Consider the following 16,531-nt stretch of genomic DNA (forward strand, 5'->3'; position numbering starts at 1 on the left):
CCCTTCTCTGGACTTGTTCCAACAGTTCCATGTCCTTTTTATGTTGAGGACACCAGAACTGTACACAGTACTCCAGGTGAGAAACCCTTTTAACAGGCAACTGATACTTCATTGTCTGTGTGACCACTGAAGGACAGTGGGAGAATAACTGCTTCCATACAATGCAGGAAACAGCTCTCCCCAAATACAAAATCACCCTCCTGAGCATTTAAGTTTTCAACCAAGTGTTTATTTCTCAGAAGAGAGATACACACTCTTCTTTCTTTTAATGTCACAGTACTAGAAAAAAACTAAAAATACGCTTTTTCCTATGGCCAGTATGTATGAACTTCTCACTGTGCAAATACAGCAGAAGAAAAACAGTGGTTTTGCCACATACTACAAAAGCTCCTGAAATTTAATCAAATAAAATGAAAAGTCAACTTCAAATAATATTACTATTATTACTCAAATAGTAATAAAATATTTTTAAACTACTTCAGCGTTCTTTGGTTTAGTCCTTTTGCATATATGCCCTGGTTGCTTACGCATAACAAATTGAAAGCCAATACTGGCTCCTTTTGTATTCCACCAAGGGAAACTTCCAAAGGTGAGCAGGCAGAACTGACATTTTAATTGCCTCAGAGGCAATTTACAGAAGCTGTGTGAACGTGGGACTCTGTCACCTAGAAAACATGAAAACTGCACACACATGTATACAGATCTACCTTGATTTATCTTGAAAATAGGGATGCATCTATGCTGCCAGAAGACCATAATATACACTATTTATGCAGACCAAAATAACGTACTGGAGCATAAATGCCATAGCACAGGAAAGCTGCAGAGAGAAGGAGCAGATAAATGCACAATACAGTATATTACCTCTCCTCACTCCTTAGGCCACTCTGAGATGCTTTTTAGAGTCCACTATACGATGAAAGCAGCACATAAATTCCACAGGGATCAACAGCTGTTGCTCATTTCAATTTCCACTACAGAGATCACACTGCAGGCTCACTCAGTGCCTAAAGCCAGCTCTCAGCCTTTGGTTCATAATCATGAGTTTGTGCAAGACAGAAAACCCTCATACTCATTGCCTAGTGACAAGGAATGGCTAACAATCCCTCCATTCATTAAGAACATTAAACCTGCAGTAACTGTTCTGTCATTTTTTCCCTTAAACAAAAACTGATTATAGAAAACGAAAGTAAAGCTTGTCAGTTCTTCTTTAAGCCTATGCTCTTACATGAGATAATAGCTGTCCTTTTGCTGGATCCAGTTTCATTCTGATATTCTAGAAACAGCAGTTTGGGGCAATTCTCTCTCACAGCTGTCCTTTAATGTTGAGCCCAGCTCTAGCCAGAAGTCAGTACAGACCCTCCCATATGGGCAGTAACAACGTTTCTCATAGCAGAAACAAAATGCCTCCAAGCTGAGGAAATCAGTGATCCCACGGTTTTTGATGTGCCACTATCAGCATGGCAAGGAGTAGGTAAATGAAGACTGCACTAGGCCACAGTGCTGCAATAACTGAAAATAAGACCCAACTTTTGTAGCAATGGTGGCACATTCGGCAAGACACCCCTCTTGGTTAGAGTTACATCGCAAGACTGGCACACTCTCTATTAATTTTAGATGGCATGTCCTTAAATCCTATAGTTCTTGATATTCCCTTTCTCCCAAGCTGCAGAAAGCTCTGTTGGATTCAATACAACGTACAGCAAGTATGAGAGAGGAGATAGAGAACCTCTGCACAAAGAACTGCACAAGCTGAGATTACAGGCACTTTTACCAAGTCTTTCAATTGAAGCGCTAACGTATTAAGGCTCCACCTTCACTTTTCCATTCTGAAAACTGAGAAATTTCTCATAATTTCTTCTTCCCAATAACTATTCACAATCTAAAGGAAAAGGATGAATGATATAATATTTGGGATCTTTTTGCTTGAATCTAAAAGGAATCTTTGTGCCCAGACTGAAATCTGCTTTTCTCTGTGGGACTTACCATTCATGCTGGGCTTTGCAGTTCTCTTCTTTCCCCTACCCAAAATGTTAGCATGACAAAAAAAGTCCCCAGATGCTTGGAAATACTCTTGAAAAATTTAATTTTTTTTTGAAAGAAAATTCCTATTCATTAAGACAAATTAACATAACTCATACTGAATTTTTACTATATAGAGATCATGCAGGTGCACACAAAATTGTCATTATAATAATTAAATACCCATGATTGAGATGGCAAGTGAGAAATTATTGCAGGATCAGAATCTGCAAATAGGTGTGCAGTTACTGAAATATACAATGCTAAGTATGATTTTTACTAAAAGTAACTAAAAGGACCAATGAGACTAATAATTATTTCAATGTAAGCAAAAATTATTTTTTTTTGTAAGGTAATTTTTATTATCAGAAAAAAAATAAGGGCAAATAAGTATTTTACCTGCCGAAGGGTCCTTTCTGATTTACTCCTGCACCATTCCCAGTCTGTGAGTTCAGGTTTATGGTTTTCCTCCTGTGACAGCCTCCTTTCTGGTCCTTCAGAGAAAGCTGATTGCTCAGTATTTTTGCCCTCTTCTCTGTCAAGGGTTCCCCACTTGTCAGGAAGGAGGAGGTTGGTGCCCCGATCCTTGCTGGACTCCTGCCTGGCCACTGGTCCTGGTGGGACATCCTGGGAGCATTCCGCCAGGGCCAGGATGCTGAATGCTGCTGTCCCACAGTGGGGAAGGTCAGTGCTTCTGCTCCCAGGTTCTTTAGAGTTATTGCTGTCATCACTCACGAGGTTGTGACAGGATGTAGACTGACCATCCCCACTGTGGTGGTGGTGGTGATTTTCATGGGAGATTTTGTAGATTCCATAACCTTGCTGGAATGACAGGTTGAACTCGAAACCTCTACGTTTGGCTAAGCAGAAAAGGAAGAAATGTCATATTAAAGAGTCAAAACCAAGGAAAAAAATGAGATTACATACAGAATGAAAATTACATTCTAAAACATGGAATATATTATTCAATTACTGCTTGAAACAGAGGACTTTCTATTCATAAAATATTTTTTAATATTCTCCATTCTAAATTCAATGCTGCAACTAATCTTTCACAGTAATTGAAAAATTCAATAAAAATTCTCTATCAATATTTATACTCTTTCATTCTGCCTCTGGTGATCACAAATCACCTGAGTTCTTTCCTTCTCCCCCTTTTCATCTTACTTTATGTAGTAAGTGAAAGTGCCTATTAGTTAATTAATAAAATAATATTCCCACCAAAAATTTCATGCTAAATTATAAAATAAAAGGTATGAGGATACATTTATACAACCTCTAACTTAACATTGTGTGCCTAAGAGATCATAAATAATTATGGGTTATATTCTGACCTTAGCAGTCCCTGCATTAAAAGTTGAGAATAGTCTTCAGCACAAGTCACAATTTTAAATAATTTTATAATTGTTACTTTTCTGTCTGTTGTACATTTATCTCTCTTTTAGAGAGATAAACTGCAGTCATCCCCTCCAGTAAAGCAGTTAAAATGGCATCAGACACAGCACAAGCCATTCTGCAATAAAATAGTATGTCCAAAGCAAGTGGAAGTCTTGAAAGAGAATGGCTTTTCTCTAGGACTCAGTAGCTTTCCTTCTCCCTAAACATGCAGTGAATGTCAGGGATTCATCTACCAATGTTAGAAAACTTGCAATCCAGAGAATGGGAAACAACACCCAGATCCTCAGGGGCATTTAGCCCTTCACTCTTGCAGTTGGACTAGATGATTCTTGTAGGTCGCTGCCAACTGACTATTCTGTTCCTCCAGCAGGTTTTACAAGGAGGCCCAGATGAAAACAGGGCTTTAGAAGATTCCGAAGTTACCAGTGAAGGTCTGACATCCTCTCCTACACCAAGGTAAACTTTGTTAAGTTTTCTGTCCTGGGTTCAGCAGTAGCAGTCATTTTTCTCCTTCTTAGTAGGTGGTGCAGTGCTGCAGTTTTGACTTTCAGCCTGGGAACAGCGCTGTAACACCGATGTTTTTAGTTACTGCTCACATGTTTAGTCTGGACAAGGACCTTCTGAGTCTTATGCTCTGCCAGGGAGGAGGGGAAGGTGGGAGGAAGCAGAAACAGGACACCTGACCCAAACTAGCCAAAGAGGTATTCCATACCACAGCATGTCATGCTCAGGATGTAGAACTGGAGGCAGTTACCCGGAAGGGCTACATCACTGCTCAGTCAGGCTGGGTATCAGTCAGCGGGTGGAGAGAGGTTGTATTCTCTTCCCTTGTTATTTCCCTTATCATTATTATTATTGGTGGTAGCAGTAGCGATTTGTGTTATACCTTAGTTACTGGACTGCTCTTATCTCAACCCATGGGAGTTACATTCTTTCGATTCGCCTTCCCATCCCTCCAGGAGCTGGGGGGGGGGGAAGGGGTGGGGGGGAAGGGGGGAAGTGAGACAGAGACTGCATGGTCTGATTTACAGCTGGGCTTAAACCATGACAAACATGGACAGAAATATTTTTTGGCAAAAACAGTGTTGAAGTTCCCCAGCTTTCAATAAGCAGCATAAACATGCTGATATATAGGCCCCTGTCATAAATCGTGTCCTTTGCCATTTGATTATTCATGTTGCTGGGTCTTCTGATTAGTACAAGCAATAGCTCCTCTCCTTAGAATCTGCTTGCAATAAGCATGTTTTTTTTACCCCACCACATTAAACATGCTTAGCATGTTCCATGTATTTGATTAGTGAAGTCACAATTTGGTAGAGACATCTTTCCCAGTGTAGGCGAGGAGAGCAAAGCTAGGATTCAGAGTCCATCAGACTCTTCTAGAAGACCTGGCAGTGAAATGGGAAAATCAGCCAAGCTTCTGTGCCTCAGCATCTACCATTTCCATCCAACTGCCTCACATTAATGTCTCATACAATGTTATGAATAGTATCTATATAATTCAGGTAAATGATTTCAAGGAGTACAAAGTCCTGCTACGGACACTAACTTCCTATTCTCTTTACTACAACAAGATAAATCCCAGCGGCATGTCACCCTTCTGTACTTACTTTTGAATTCTTCTGAAGACACTGCATAAGAATTCCTCCTGCAATTAATGATGCAGCCACAGGGCAGGTGGATCCAGTGTTCTGACATGGCGAACACTGGGGTGACTGTGGCAGCCAGCAGAGTCAGCAGGAAACTAAGCGTCTCAAACGAAAGGCTCTGGAAACCAGTGATGTGCTGGACAACCATTTGTATCTGAAAGAGAAAGCATTTTGAAATCTAAATTGCTTTAGGCACATTAGGTACTTCCAGGAATAAACAGAACATCACACTAGGAATATGACACAACTAAAAGACATCGGTTGTCATTAGTGCTTGTTGAGCCTAATAATTTGGTTTCTAATGAAGAGTGGAGAAAACACACTGACAGAGGCTCTCCTCCTCATTCTGCATTTCTCAGAAAAAACCTTGCTTAAGTTAAATATTGATGCTTGGCACTATTAAAAAGCAACAGACAATCAGACACTGCTAGCTCAGTCTCTCCTGTGTGCTACTGAGGAGCCCTAACTTCTGACGGGGAACAGGAGAGATAACTTAGCACCACACAGCGCTGTGTGGCAGATGCTCCATAACGCTTCTCTTTCCCTTGAGAGACACTCAGATGCTGAGTTTGTACACATCCCAGAGACAGGGGTAAAACTCATTTTCTGTGTTCAAAACAGACTTCAGTTACACATGAATGTACCTATTCCCAAATATACCAGTGCATGCACATGGACAGAACTTCCCCTTTCCTCCCCCCATGCTACAGAGATTCAAAAGATGCAAGCAAACATCACTTTTCTGACAAACTCCTATTTTTTTTAACCAGTCTGGCAAAGAATGTGACTCACAGCTGTGATGAGGGACAGAAGAGCTACCTTAGTACAATTCACAGATCCCAGGATGATGAACACCTGTCAGACAGCTGGCAGTACAAAAGCGTGGATCTTATTCATCCCTTTATTCAGGTGATACAAATGATGTAGTGATAGGGTAACGTAATGCTGAATCAGGCTCTGCCAAACCCGCTGAAAGCCAGTTAAATCTACATAGTGACAAAGACCTGCTTAATAAGACTTTTGCTGGCACAGACTATGATGAGCAACTGCAATGGCTACTGTTCATCTGTTTCAGTACACAGCACACCAACTCACACCCCATTTAAATGTAAGTAAACACTAGAAAGAAAAGCGATCTGACAAGTTACCATCATTGGAAGCCAGAGGATGACTTTTGTCAATGCAAGAATCAGTGAGAATCGTTTCTGGGCAAAGCCCACCACGAAGCTCCTGCTCTGTATGCTGCTCATGCAGTGGTGCTCAAGCGCACTGCTTCCAGCCACACCTTTTCTAAAAACTGCCTCCGAGACTGGACATGTGTTTTGGAAATGCTTCAGATCTGTATCCACAGGGTCCACTGGTGACAGAGACGGAATAGCAGTACCGCAGCCTGCAGGTGTCCCAGGGGTGATATAGCCTCCAGAGACTTCCTGGTAATCACCGTGTAATAGCTGTTGCTCATCTGAGCACAACAGCTGGTAAGTTAGAGGAACAGACAGCACTGTGAGGAGGCAAAAGCACAGTGAGTAGACAATAAATAAAAACAAGATGAAGGAACTGGCACAGTCAGTGAAGCAGCCCCAGGAGGTAGGGATGTACTTGCCCCAACCACAAAGAGGCAAAATGCAGATGAGCAAACTGACAATCCAAATGGTAAGAATGGCCCATACCATGTTCACTCGTTGCTTGGAAGTGCTGCAGCTCATTGTCTCAGTTTTGCTGATGGTGTAAAAGTTGTAAGAAACTATAAGAGATCCTTTCAGGTTGCTAGAAATGCCCTGGAATAAATATATAAGAGCTGAGGTGGTGCACAGAGGCTGGGGGAGGACATCACTTGACCACTGGGTGAGCATGAAAATAATCACTGGCACAATGCTGATCAAATCATCTATTGACAAAGAGGTCACAATCATTGAAACCGTGGTTCTGGTTTGTATTTTCAGCAGGGAAACTAGTGAATAAATACTGCCCAGAAGTGCTGTGAATGCAATGATAAAAGTCAAGCAGAATAGAAAAACATTCCAAGTTCTCTGCTCCTGAGGCTTATCCATAACGCTATGATTTTCAGTGAAGGAGCTCATCCCACTAAGTGACAAATTACTGGGTGTTACCGACATTGTCCTTGGCAAATCTTTTTCTCTGCCTTCTCACCGACTCTCCAAGTTTTTGCTAGCTGAAATCAAGACTGTTAGCTCCACACAGCAAGTCTCTTTGTTTCACAAGTTTCTTTGTTTTCCTACACCCGCTTTCATGGCATCTGATGAAGAAATATTCAGGTGAAAGCACCCTTGATAACCAGAACAACTCATGTTCTCAAAAAACCAGGCAACAATTAAGTATCAAAGGTGCTGGGGGGGGAAGAAAAAAGAAGCAATTCTTAAAAATCCTTTCAGTACTGGAAGATGGTTAATTCAGGTTCCTCAGGTAATAACATGCCATTCGGTTTTGACAGGTATCAAGCACGGTGCCTTACTCACGAGTTCAGTTGAAATGAAGGCAGAACATCAGGTATGTTCAAGCTCTAGTAGCTCAGGGAGAAACAGCTGCTGGATTCACCCTGTGCTTCTCTGAGCTGCAGGAGGGAGGAGTCAGATGCAAGCAGGGTAGCACAGCCAAGGGGAATGAGTATCTTCTAGGAGGAAACTGCCTCAGCTGGATCAGAAGACTGAAACGGTGCCCCTGCTAAGCCACACCTCCAGGGCTGACACTGAAATCCAATGTAAACACTCAGGTCTGATGTCAGCTGTAAATGTCATTCCCGTAAAGCCCACGACGGCTGCTCCAGGGCTGTGTATCACTACCGAGAGAGCTGCTTTTATTCTTTTGCACTTCTGTACTACAAGCTTAGCAAGGGGAAAAGCCGCAACAGCCTTTTATGACGATGAAGCAGAAGTGGTGTGTCTGCTCTGTGTTTTTGTATTCCTACTCCCACTGTGTGTGGATGTGCATACACTGCACACGGATGCTAACTGTGTAGTTACTTACTGACAAGCGTTCATTAATGACAGGTACCTGCCATGCACGTTAGCCAGGTGGTGCCTGTCTCTGTGGTATCTCAGCTCAGTCTGGGGTTTATAAAACTTTAATTCTCCGCATGATTCAAATGCTGTCTGCTTTAGTTGAACATAGGAACAGAATCACAGACAAGTGCATTCTGGTACATTATGGATGTTTTCTCCGGAGGAAGTGCAATACTGGTGAAACTTAAGAGGTGACAAAATTTCCCACACCCAGATGTTACGTGGACAGGTAAGTGCAATGCAATTCTTTTGGACTCTGCTTCCCCTTTCTTTTTGGCACCACTTTGAGTTCAAATACACAATGGGGATGAAGGACAAATATTTTCTGATTAAGGGTAATACTGTAAGGCTGCTGCAATTACTTGCTATCTGAGTAACATTACAAATCCAGTCAGATAGAAATCCGTGTAATTAACAACCCGATCTTTGCTCAGTTCTTCCCACTTTGAAATGTGTCAGCTGCGTCAAGCCAAGAGCTGGACTGCCTGGGTGTCTTCCCTCCTGACTGTGCAGGGCAGAGTTGGAGGCAGAGACTTTCAGAGGTGCTGGAGTTCCAAATGGAACAGGCAGTTGAAGACAATGCATGGCTGCAGCTATATTGTGTGACAAGAGCCCACGATACAATGATCAGAGCTAACAGCAATGGCAACTTACATGAATAACCCCTCCTTTATTTCTCATCTCCAAGCTGCCTTGCCATGGCACCAGAAAGGCTTATGCCCCAAACAAGGCTTGCTCCCCCAGTCAACCCTACATGCCCTGTAGAGCCACAGAACTGTCTTCAGTGCAGGACCTGTTGATAAGCCATGCTCCTCCTTTTCAGCCTGACCAGGAGCCTTTGCCTCTCCATTCTCCCTTTCACATCACAGCTGTCTCTCTTCTGAGGATTCTTCATTATTTCTCAGGACCAACTGCCAATCCTCATGTTAGAAATTTGCAAGAGGAGCATCCATCCTGCCCTCCACATAAGGCACAGTCATGGATCTGGCCTTTAACTGTACAGGATTTAACTTGGCTTTCGTGATTTATCTGGTCTGTTGTACTACTGACTGTTGATCTGTTCTGTGCCAGCTAAAGGCCAGGGCTCATTTCCGTCTATTCACAAATCACAGACACCTCTGCACCTGCCGGTCAACTTTAAAATAAGAACAGTGCTCTAAATATTAGATTAACAGTGTGAGTCTCATCAGAAGTACAGTCAAGAGGTAAGAAGAGAAAGAAGAATAATTTACCTTTGTTTGGTAAATATTTTAGCCTGGTTCCCTCACGAAACACATGAGAATGCTGCCTGAGTGTGGATATATGCATGTAGATGATCCTCTCTTCCTCACTTTCCATCCCTCAATTTCTTTTGACAAAATGATCATTTTCATCTCTATCTGAAGGTCTCAAAGCTATGAAGTTCCCACAAGCTTTATGAAAATCAGCAGCCGATCAGAGGAGACAGGTCACAGCAGGCTGCAGCAGAGTTCCCTCTTCACCAGAAACTAGTGAATACAAAGCCGAGGCTTTATAAATACTCCAACCATAATGAAAGCTTCAGCTGAAATTTCAATTAAACCAAATGCTAAGCTGCAGGAAACCAGCTTTCTTCACTCTGGCATATCTTAGTGCTTCCTGACACGTGATCAGTTATTTTCATTCTTAAATCCCCTGTTTCCATTGCCTGTGTCATCTTCATTTGCTCTTGCAACATTACTGTTGGGCGCTTAGAAACAATTTTAATGATGTTTGGGAAATTATTTTCCCTACTTTGGAAAATTTTTCTCCTGCATGCTGAGTCATTATGTATCCTTAGTCCTGTATCCTGAGTCACTGGATGTCCAATAGCCCTGACAGCAGATATCAACAACAAATACTCTGAAAGTCCCCTAGCACAATCCTCTTCACATACTTTACTGCCCTTGCTTTGTTGGCTGTGCCTCCATATTTCTCTGTAGCTTTTTGGACACTTTGTTAAAAGGAGTCCATTCTGTGCCTTGCATTTGTATTTGGAATGAAATGTTCATGAGCGACGTTAAGAAGAAAGTAACTTTTATTTATAGCCATACCCATCCAAGGCAAATAATGTATTATTCACTTCAGTTTATCTTCCCACAGAATGTATTTTATCATATGAACTGCACCTTGCCAATCTCTGTGGCAGTTTTTACCAAAACTTACAATATGGTGAAATATTCCTTCCTCTGGTCATTTCATAGTTAAAGACTGAAGATCTCAGGGGGGATGAATTCAAGCTTCCCTTATTATTTATCTTTCTTTAACATGATTGATGAGTTCCAATAAAATATATGCAGAAAGATCAGTTTCATCTTAAAACTAAAGAGACAATTTGGTTGTAGTAAGAAACATGCAACTCTACAGAGGAGTACGATTTTCCATGCAGCTGTGCCTCCAGCTGACTAACATTCACTAAGATCTAAGCTCCAAAACTTCTCTTGTGGCTGGGGCAAATGAATCTGAATTATACTCGCTGAACTCTTCTGAAGGATGAGTTTATTCTGCACTCTTTCAAAACTTAACAGGAACAGTATCTTTTCAACCGTAATTTCACTCCCAATTTCCCTGAAATTATTCGTGAACAGGCTCAACTAGATCTGAGGGTGGCAAGGACAGGCACATGAGCAGAGAGGTAGGCAGTGTTATCACAACCTGCCTTCTCTCAAATTTTCTGAAGAAATAGTGCTAGAATGGAATAATACAGCACTGCCAAAAAGCCACATGTAATGACCTTGCAGAAACCAAGAGAAAAGAAAATGAAATTTCAGTCTGATGCTGTCTCCTGGTTTGGACTGTGTCAAGGCAGGCCTGAATTTATAGATTAAGGTCCTTACTATTCCCTTTCTTCTCTGCTTTTAGCTTCTTTAATTATGGGAGGTTCCTAATAAATACTAATGTTTGCAATACAGGCATATATTCCTTATTCTAGTGTGAATTCTGTTTACTAAGGAATGACCACAAAGAGAAAATACATTAGGCATAGAAATCTCTCTGGCCTCAATTCAAACAGCACTGCACAATGATGTCTCATTAAAGAAAGAGTCAGCACTACTCGACAGGCTATGAAAGTCCTTCTAAGACACACACTGCATGTAACAATTCAGAAATGCTTGTAAAGAGTACCAAATATTCACCTTCATAAAATACAACCAATAAATGGAGTATTAAAGATTTATCCTTTTTAGGGTATGGGTCACATTTTATTTTTGTATCTTGCACTAAGCTAAGCTTTGAGTTATGTATTTGATTCCTTTTGTCACTCTAGAGACAAGGTTATTACAGCAGCTGTACAAATATTTCATTTCAGAAGGCAATATAACCGCTGTGCCAGGCAGAAATGTATATATATAAAATTCCATTAATGTCTTCACAATTTATTCCTCAAAAGCATGTGAAAGAAAATGTTTTAGTTTTTTCTAGATTTTTTTTTTTAACAGGTTTTTAAAAAGATGTCTAATGATAATTTTTGGTCTGTCGGACTCAGACATCACTTTCAGATAGAACATGGTTAAACTGCAGCTAATTATTTCATCTAGTTGTTTGCCTGAGATGAATTAAATCAAGGGTGACTTCTAATAAAAGGCAGATACTCTTATATTTAATCCATTTCCGCTGCAGCTGTATTGCTGTGCTGTAGGAAAAGGGTGCTTACTGATTTGGAGCAATTAGACCAATGTAAATTAGGAGTAATTCCATTAAACCTAAAAATATGATTTAACTTCTGTGCTCATTATGGGCTGGACTGCACCAGCTCTAACTCAAGCAAAAGGAATCTTGCTGTGCAGATGCTCCCTTTGAAACCAATGGGTTACTATTTCTTGCAGTGTGTCCCTCTGTGAGGTAACACCTTTCTGTGCAGATTGCCTGGTATTAAGCAGTGCCCATTATCAGAGCTTCCTAACTTCAGGTTTTTGCTTCCATGCTGTAAATACAGACAGGAAATTGAGACTGCAATGAACTGAATGGTTTTGGAGAATTACAGAATTAATGATAGACAAATGGAGCTAAAAGTAAGCTCCAAAGTATCCGTGGGTGATGTATAATCATAGTGTGCCTCTTTCCACAAGGCTTTCAGAAGCCCATAAAGAGCATACTGATGGGAAAAGAAAACAGTGTCAGCCCTGCAGTGAGGCTGGCAATAAACAACATGGCTGGGAGAAGAGAATACATCTGTCTGGGCTGTGCTGTGTGCATGCTAACCAGAGATGACTATGTGCTGTTATTCTGGAAATGACCAAAGTGAGACCAAACAGAAGACAAACCATCAATTATAAAATAATAATTTTGGGATGGCAATGCCAAAAGGGAAGAGATACTAAGCATGCAGTGTGTACAAAGAGAAGAAAGGGACAGTACTAGTCAGGAAGATGTTATTTTCTCTACCAGATAGCAAGGCAGAGAGATGGTAGCAAAATGTGCAGCTACCAAAGTGGAGAGAAGCTCAGTTCTAGATAATATGGAGAGTAAGACATTCTGCTAGGTGTAGCGTAATTGCTCTCTTGAGACCAGACACTCCACAATGTTACTTTTATTAAGCAGCCACTGGCTCACCAAATTGCTAGGAGGAGACGGACAGCAAGCAAGGAGGCAATTCTTCAGTACACCTCTTCACAGTAACTGCTCTCTAATAGATAGCAAAGTGGGCTGTGGACATAATTCATGGAACAGCACGCTATGAATGCTTTTAATTTTGCTGTGCAGCTCTACTAGCAGTAGAACACTCGTACTGCAGCTGTATTAGGGTGATCATACCTAATCACTGAACAAATACAGTAAGTGTAACATTGTGCTCAGTAATCACTCCTATTTTAGATGCTGCAAAATGTGTGTAACATACTGGAGAGAAATAAATGTTGTGCAATCCAGCAGGAGCTGGACAGCAGTAATACCACAATGCTATGGAAAACTGCCTGCAGAGAGTTAACTGGACAATCCAAACAGTTGGGAAGAAACAATTATCCCTTTCTGAAGGGGGGGGGGGGGGGGGGGAAGAAGGCATATGCCTTTGAGTGACACAGCTATGACCCAACAGCAGAAAATCACCCGTATATGAACTTTCTCCAATAGTAACAAAATTAATGACTGCAAGAGCCATTTGTAATACTGTTTGCATGTACCACTGCATGCTGGATAGTCTCATGAATTCTGCAATGGCCTATCTTAGCCCTTCAATTCTCGTTCCATCATTACTTCCTTATCATCTTCTCTCCTACTCACCTTCAAGGAAACCCGAATGAGCAGACCAGGAAATTGAGTCTCAGGAGTTAGGAAGAAACAGAGTTTTAATAAGCGAAGACTGAAAGCTCTGTAACCAAAATTCTGCCTCTAGAAGATTAAGAACCTGTATGTGCTCATTATCTCTGCTTTTAACTATACCAACAAAAAATCTTTCTAATACTGACTTGTTTTTCACAAGAGACTAATATTAACCAAATATTTTTGCATATTAATAGCCACGACAAATGCTTCAGTGAACTGGGTATTGATTTAAGAAGACAGAATCACAGAATAGAATCATAGAACAGTTGGGGTTGGAAAAGACCTTAAGACCATCTAGTTGGGCAGGGACACCTCACACTAAACCATCTCACCCAAGGCTCTGTCCAACCTGGCCTTGAACACAGCCAAAGATAGAGCATTCACAACTTCCTTGGGCAACCCATTCCAGTGCCTCATCACCTTAACAGGAAAGAATTTCTTCCTTATATCCAATTTAAACTTCCCCTATTTAAGTTTTAACCCACTACCCCTTGTCCTATCACTACAGTCCCTAATGAAGAGTCCCTCCCCAGCATCCCTATAGGCCCCCTTCAGATACTGGAAGGCTGCTATGAGGTCTCAACGCAGCCTTCTCTTCTCCAGGCTGAACAGCCCCTACTTTCTCAGCCTATCTTCATACAGGAGGTGCTCCAGTCCCCTGATCATCCTTGTGGCCCTCCTCTGGACTTGTTCCAACAGTTTCATGTCCTTTTTATTTTGAGAATACCAGAACTGCACACAATACTCCAAGTGAGGTCTCACAAGAGCAGAGTAGAGGGGCAGGATCACCTCCTTCAACCTGGTGGTCATGCTTCTTTTGATGCAGCCCAGGATACAGTTATTTAAGTAAGAATGTTTAAGGATGTTTAAGTAAGCCAGACACAGTAACCCAGCAAAAATGAGGGACAAGACAATTACCTGTTCCGACTCTTCCAATCCTCACCTGGCCCAGCTCTAAGGAGTTGCTCCTGCTGCAAGACTTGGCACGTTGTCAGCATGGGGCTCTACTCAGACAGCTCATTCCTAGGTGGCAAGCACAACTATATTCCATTGGAAATGAAAGCACAGAACACAAGACAAGCAGCCAGTATCCTTGCTTCCCTGGAAGTTTGTAATTCCAGTGAACCAGGAAATTAAGGCTACCAGTGTATTCACCAAGTCAATTTATACCATCATTTATATCAGCACCTTAAAATGTATGTAACAAGGGAGTCAGTTTAAATGCTACAGTATCTGTAGAAAGTGTGGGCCATGACACAACATGCTAAATGCCATTTAAGAATCATAACTGAAATTCATCACAGCAAAGAAGGCTATAAAATCACAACAGATCCTCATCCTTTTACTGACAGTAGCCACCCCCAGTCAGATCTCATTGGCTTTGCTGTTCATAGTACCTGCAATGAATGAGACATGGAGAACTGCCTAACAGTTCAGAGTAGTTTTCAAATCTGCAAAAATTAACATTTGTACCTCTAAGGCACAAATCTATTCATATTTTTTGAGATCCTCTTCATTTGTAAGGAGAGAAGCACTTCGTTTCCTTCAGCACAGTAAACCTGCTGTCTTTACCAGACTGCACCAGCTGAAACCATACAAAAGTCAGTGAAGCCCATCTGCTCAGCCTACTTCAATAAAAAATTAGCAAACTTAATAGGAGGCGATACTGAAGAGCTTACTACTTTATTATGCAGGTTTTATATCTTATTTGGTATTTCAAAAGGTATCTGAGTGACTTTAAAGTTTTAGTAAAAACACAGGAAAAAAGGTAACAGGATCCTACATCACCTCTGTATTTCTGAAAATAGTACACCTTTTATGAGAATTCATAACACAGCCATAAAGCCAAATAATGAATGATAATACTGTAAACAAACTACGAAGTCTTGCATGTAACTACTATATAGTGACCACAAGAATACTAAAAGAGCTTCAGAGGCTTCAGAATAGTCTGACTAAACTAGCAGGATAATTTTATCACCAGTTTAGAAAACTATAGGTTATGTGGATGTTTTAATCATACAGTCATTGTATAGGCAATAAAGATATACCCTAAAACATATACTTATTTTTGCATCGTAGGAAGAGGAGCAGGTATTTCCAAATGCACATTCCAAGTTACAGGCTGATTCTGCAAACTTTTTCAAAGAGTGAACTAGACATAATTAAGGAAGTGCATTTACGAATGTTTCAGAACTGCAGTAAGTTTAGTCCCAGTTACAATAAGCCCTAAGGATGTGCTACACCTCACATATAACAAATACTAAAAAATTCCAGTTCTAATACATGCTGCAGAATATCTGCACACAAATCTTGGGAAGGTTCATCTTCAGGATTTTCAGTGCCAGTCTCAGGTAAGAAACCTCCTCATTACCTGAATGTTGCAACTGACTTGTATATCTCAAACAACATCCGGAATACAAAATAGCATATTTCTGTGGTGTCCTCAAGAAGATGGCATTAGTGAGGAGCTGTTTTTTTCTCTGTCTTGCTCAAACCAAGGTAGCTTTGTTTATAGAAATTACAAAGCAAATAAATAAAAATATATTAATCTTAGGTTTGGAAATTCCACCTTGTCATAATTCCTTTTCTGGCTTAATTCTGAACATGTTCTAGCAGGGAGGCTTTGTTTATTGGCTTTGGTGAAATATTAGCCAGGAAAGCCCAGCAGGCTTTTAAAACTCCATTTTTACTACCAAATTATAGAAATCATAATTAAAATAAAAACAAGACAACAAAGGTATAAGTATTTCCTGGAATTTTCAGCACACTTATCACGCAGCTTTCTTATGATACTGCAGTTTGGTCTTTCCCAGTGATGGTATTTAAAACTGCTAGTTACAGGAATAAAAAAACTTATCAGATTAGGAAACTGTGAAATAATAAAAGATCCCCCAAGAAGGGAAGTGCAGAGCTACACCACTGAGTATCAAGCATTTTCTTAATTATTCTGGTCAAGAGAAAGAATGCATGAATATTTTCATGGGATTGTGAACAAAAACCTTCCAAACAAGATAAAATCACACGTAGAAAATCGTCTTTCAAATGCAGTGCCAGGTCCAGTCTCTGATCTGCAATTTTTGAGACTCAAATTGTGATAAAGGGACTGCAGAACTCAGGCTTAGTGCCAATATAAACTAGGCACAGTGTGTCAGCAAGATACTAAGATACTATGGAAAGTCT

General features: G+C 40.8%; 1 protein-coding gene across 5 annotated transcripts in view; it reads right to left on the reverse strand.

Moving 5' to 3' along the window:
- The window catches only part of GPR149 (G protein-coupled receptor 149), a 110,153-nt gene that overhangs the window by 18,139 nt on the left and 75,483 nt on the right, over positions 1 to 16,531 (reverse strand). For 2 of the 5 annotated variants that reach the window (XM_062603063.1, XM_062603064.1), the window contains exons 3-5: positions 6,218 to 6,570; positions 5,031 to 5,223; positions 2,422 to 2,882 (exon numbers count right to left, since the gene is read on the reverse strand). In XM_062603063.1, the coding sequence (XP_062459047.1) occupies positions 2,422 to 2,882; positions 5,031 to 5,223; positions 6,218 to 6,570 (1,007 nt within the window). Of the gene's footprint in view, positions 1 to 2,421; positions 2,883 to 5,030; positions 5,224 to 6,217; positions 8,004 to 9,321; positions 9,565 to 16,531 lie in introns of those variants that run through there. The other 3 variants (XM_062603062.1, XM_062603061.1, XM_062603060.1) reach the window with 3 other exon arrangements.

The sequence above is a fragment of the Pezoporus occidentalis genome, unplaced genomic scaffold (genome assembly GCF_034315485.1).
Source record: "Pezoporus occidentalis ecotype Australia unplaced genomic scaffold, CSIRO_AGI_Poc_V1 ctg8, whole genome shotgun sequence".
Lineage (NCBI taxonomy): Eukaryota > Metazoa > Chordata > Aves > Psittaciformes > Psittacidae > Pezoporus > Pezoporus occidentalis.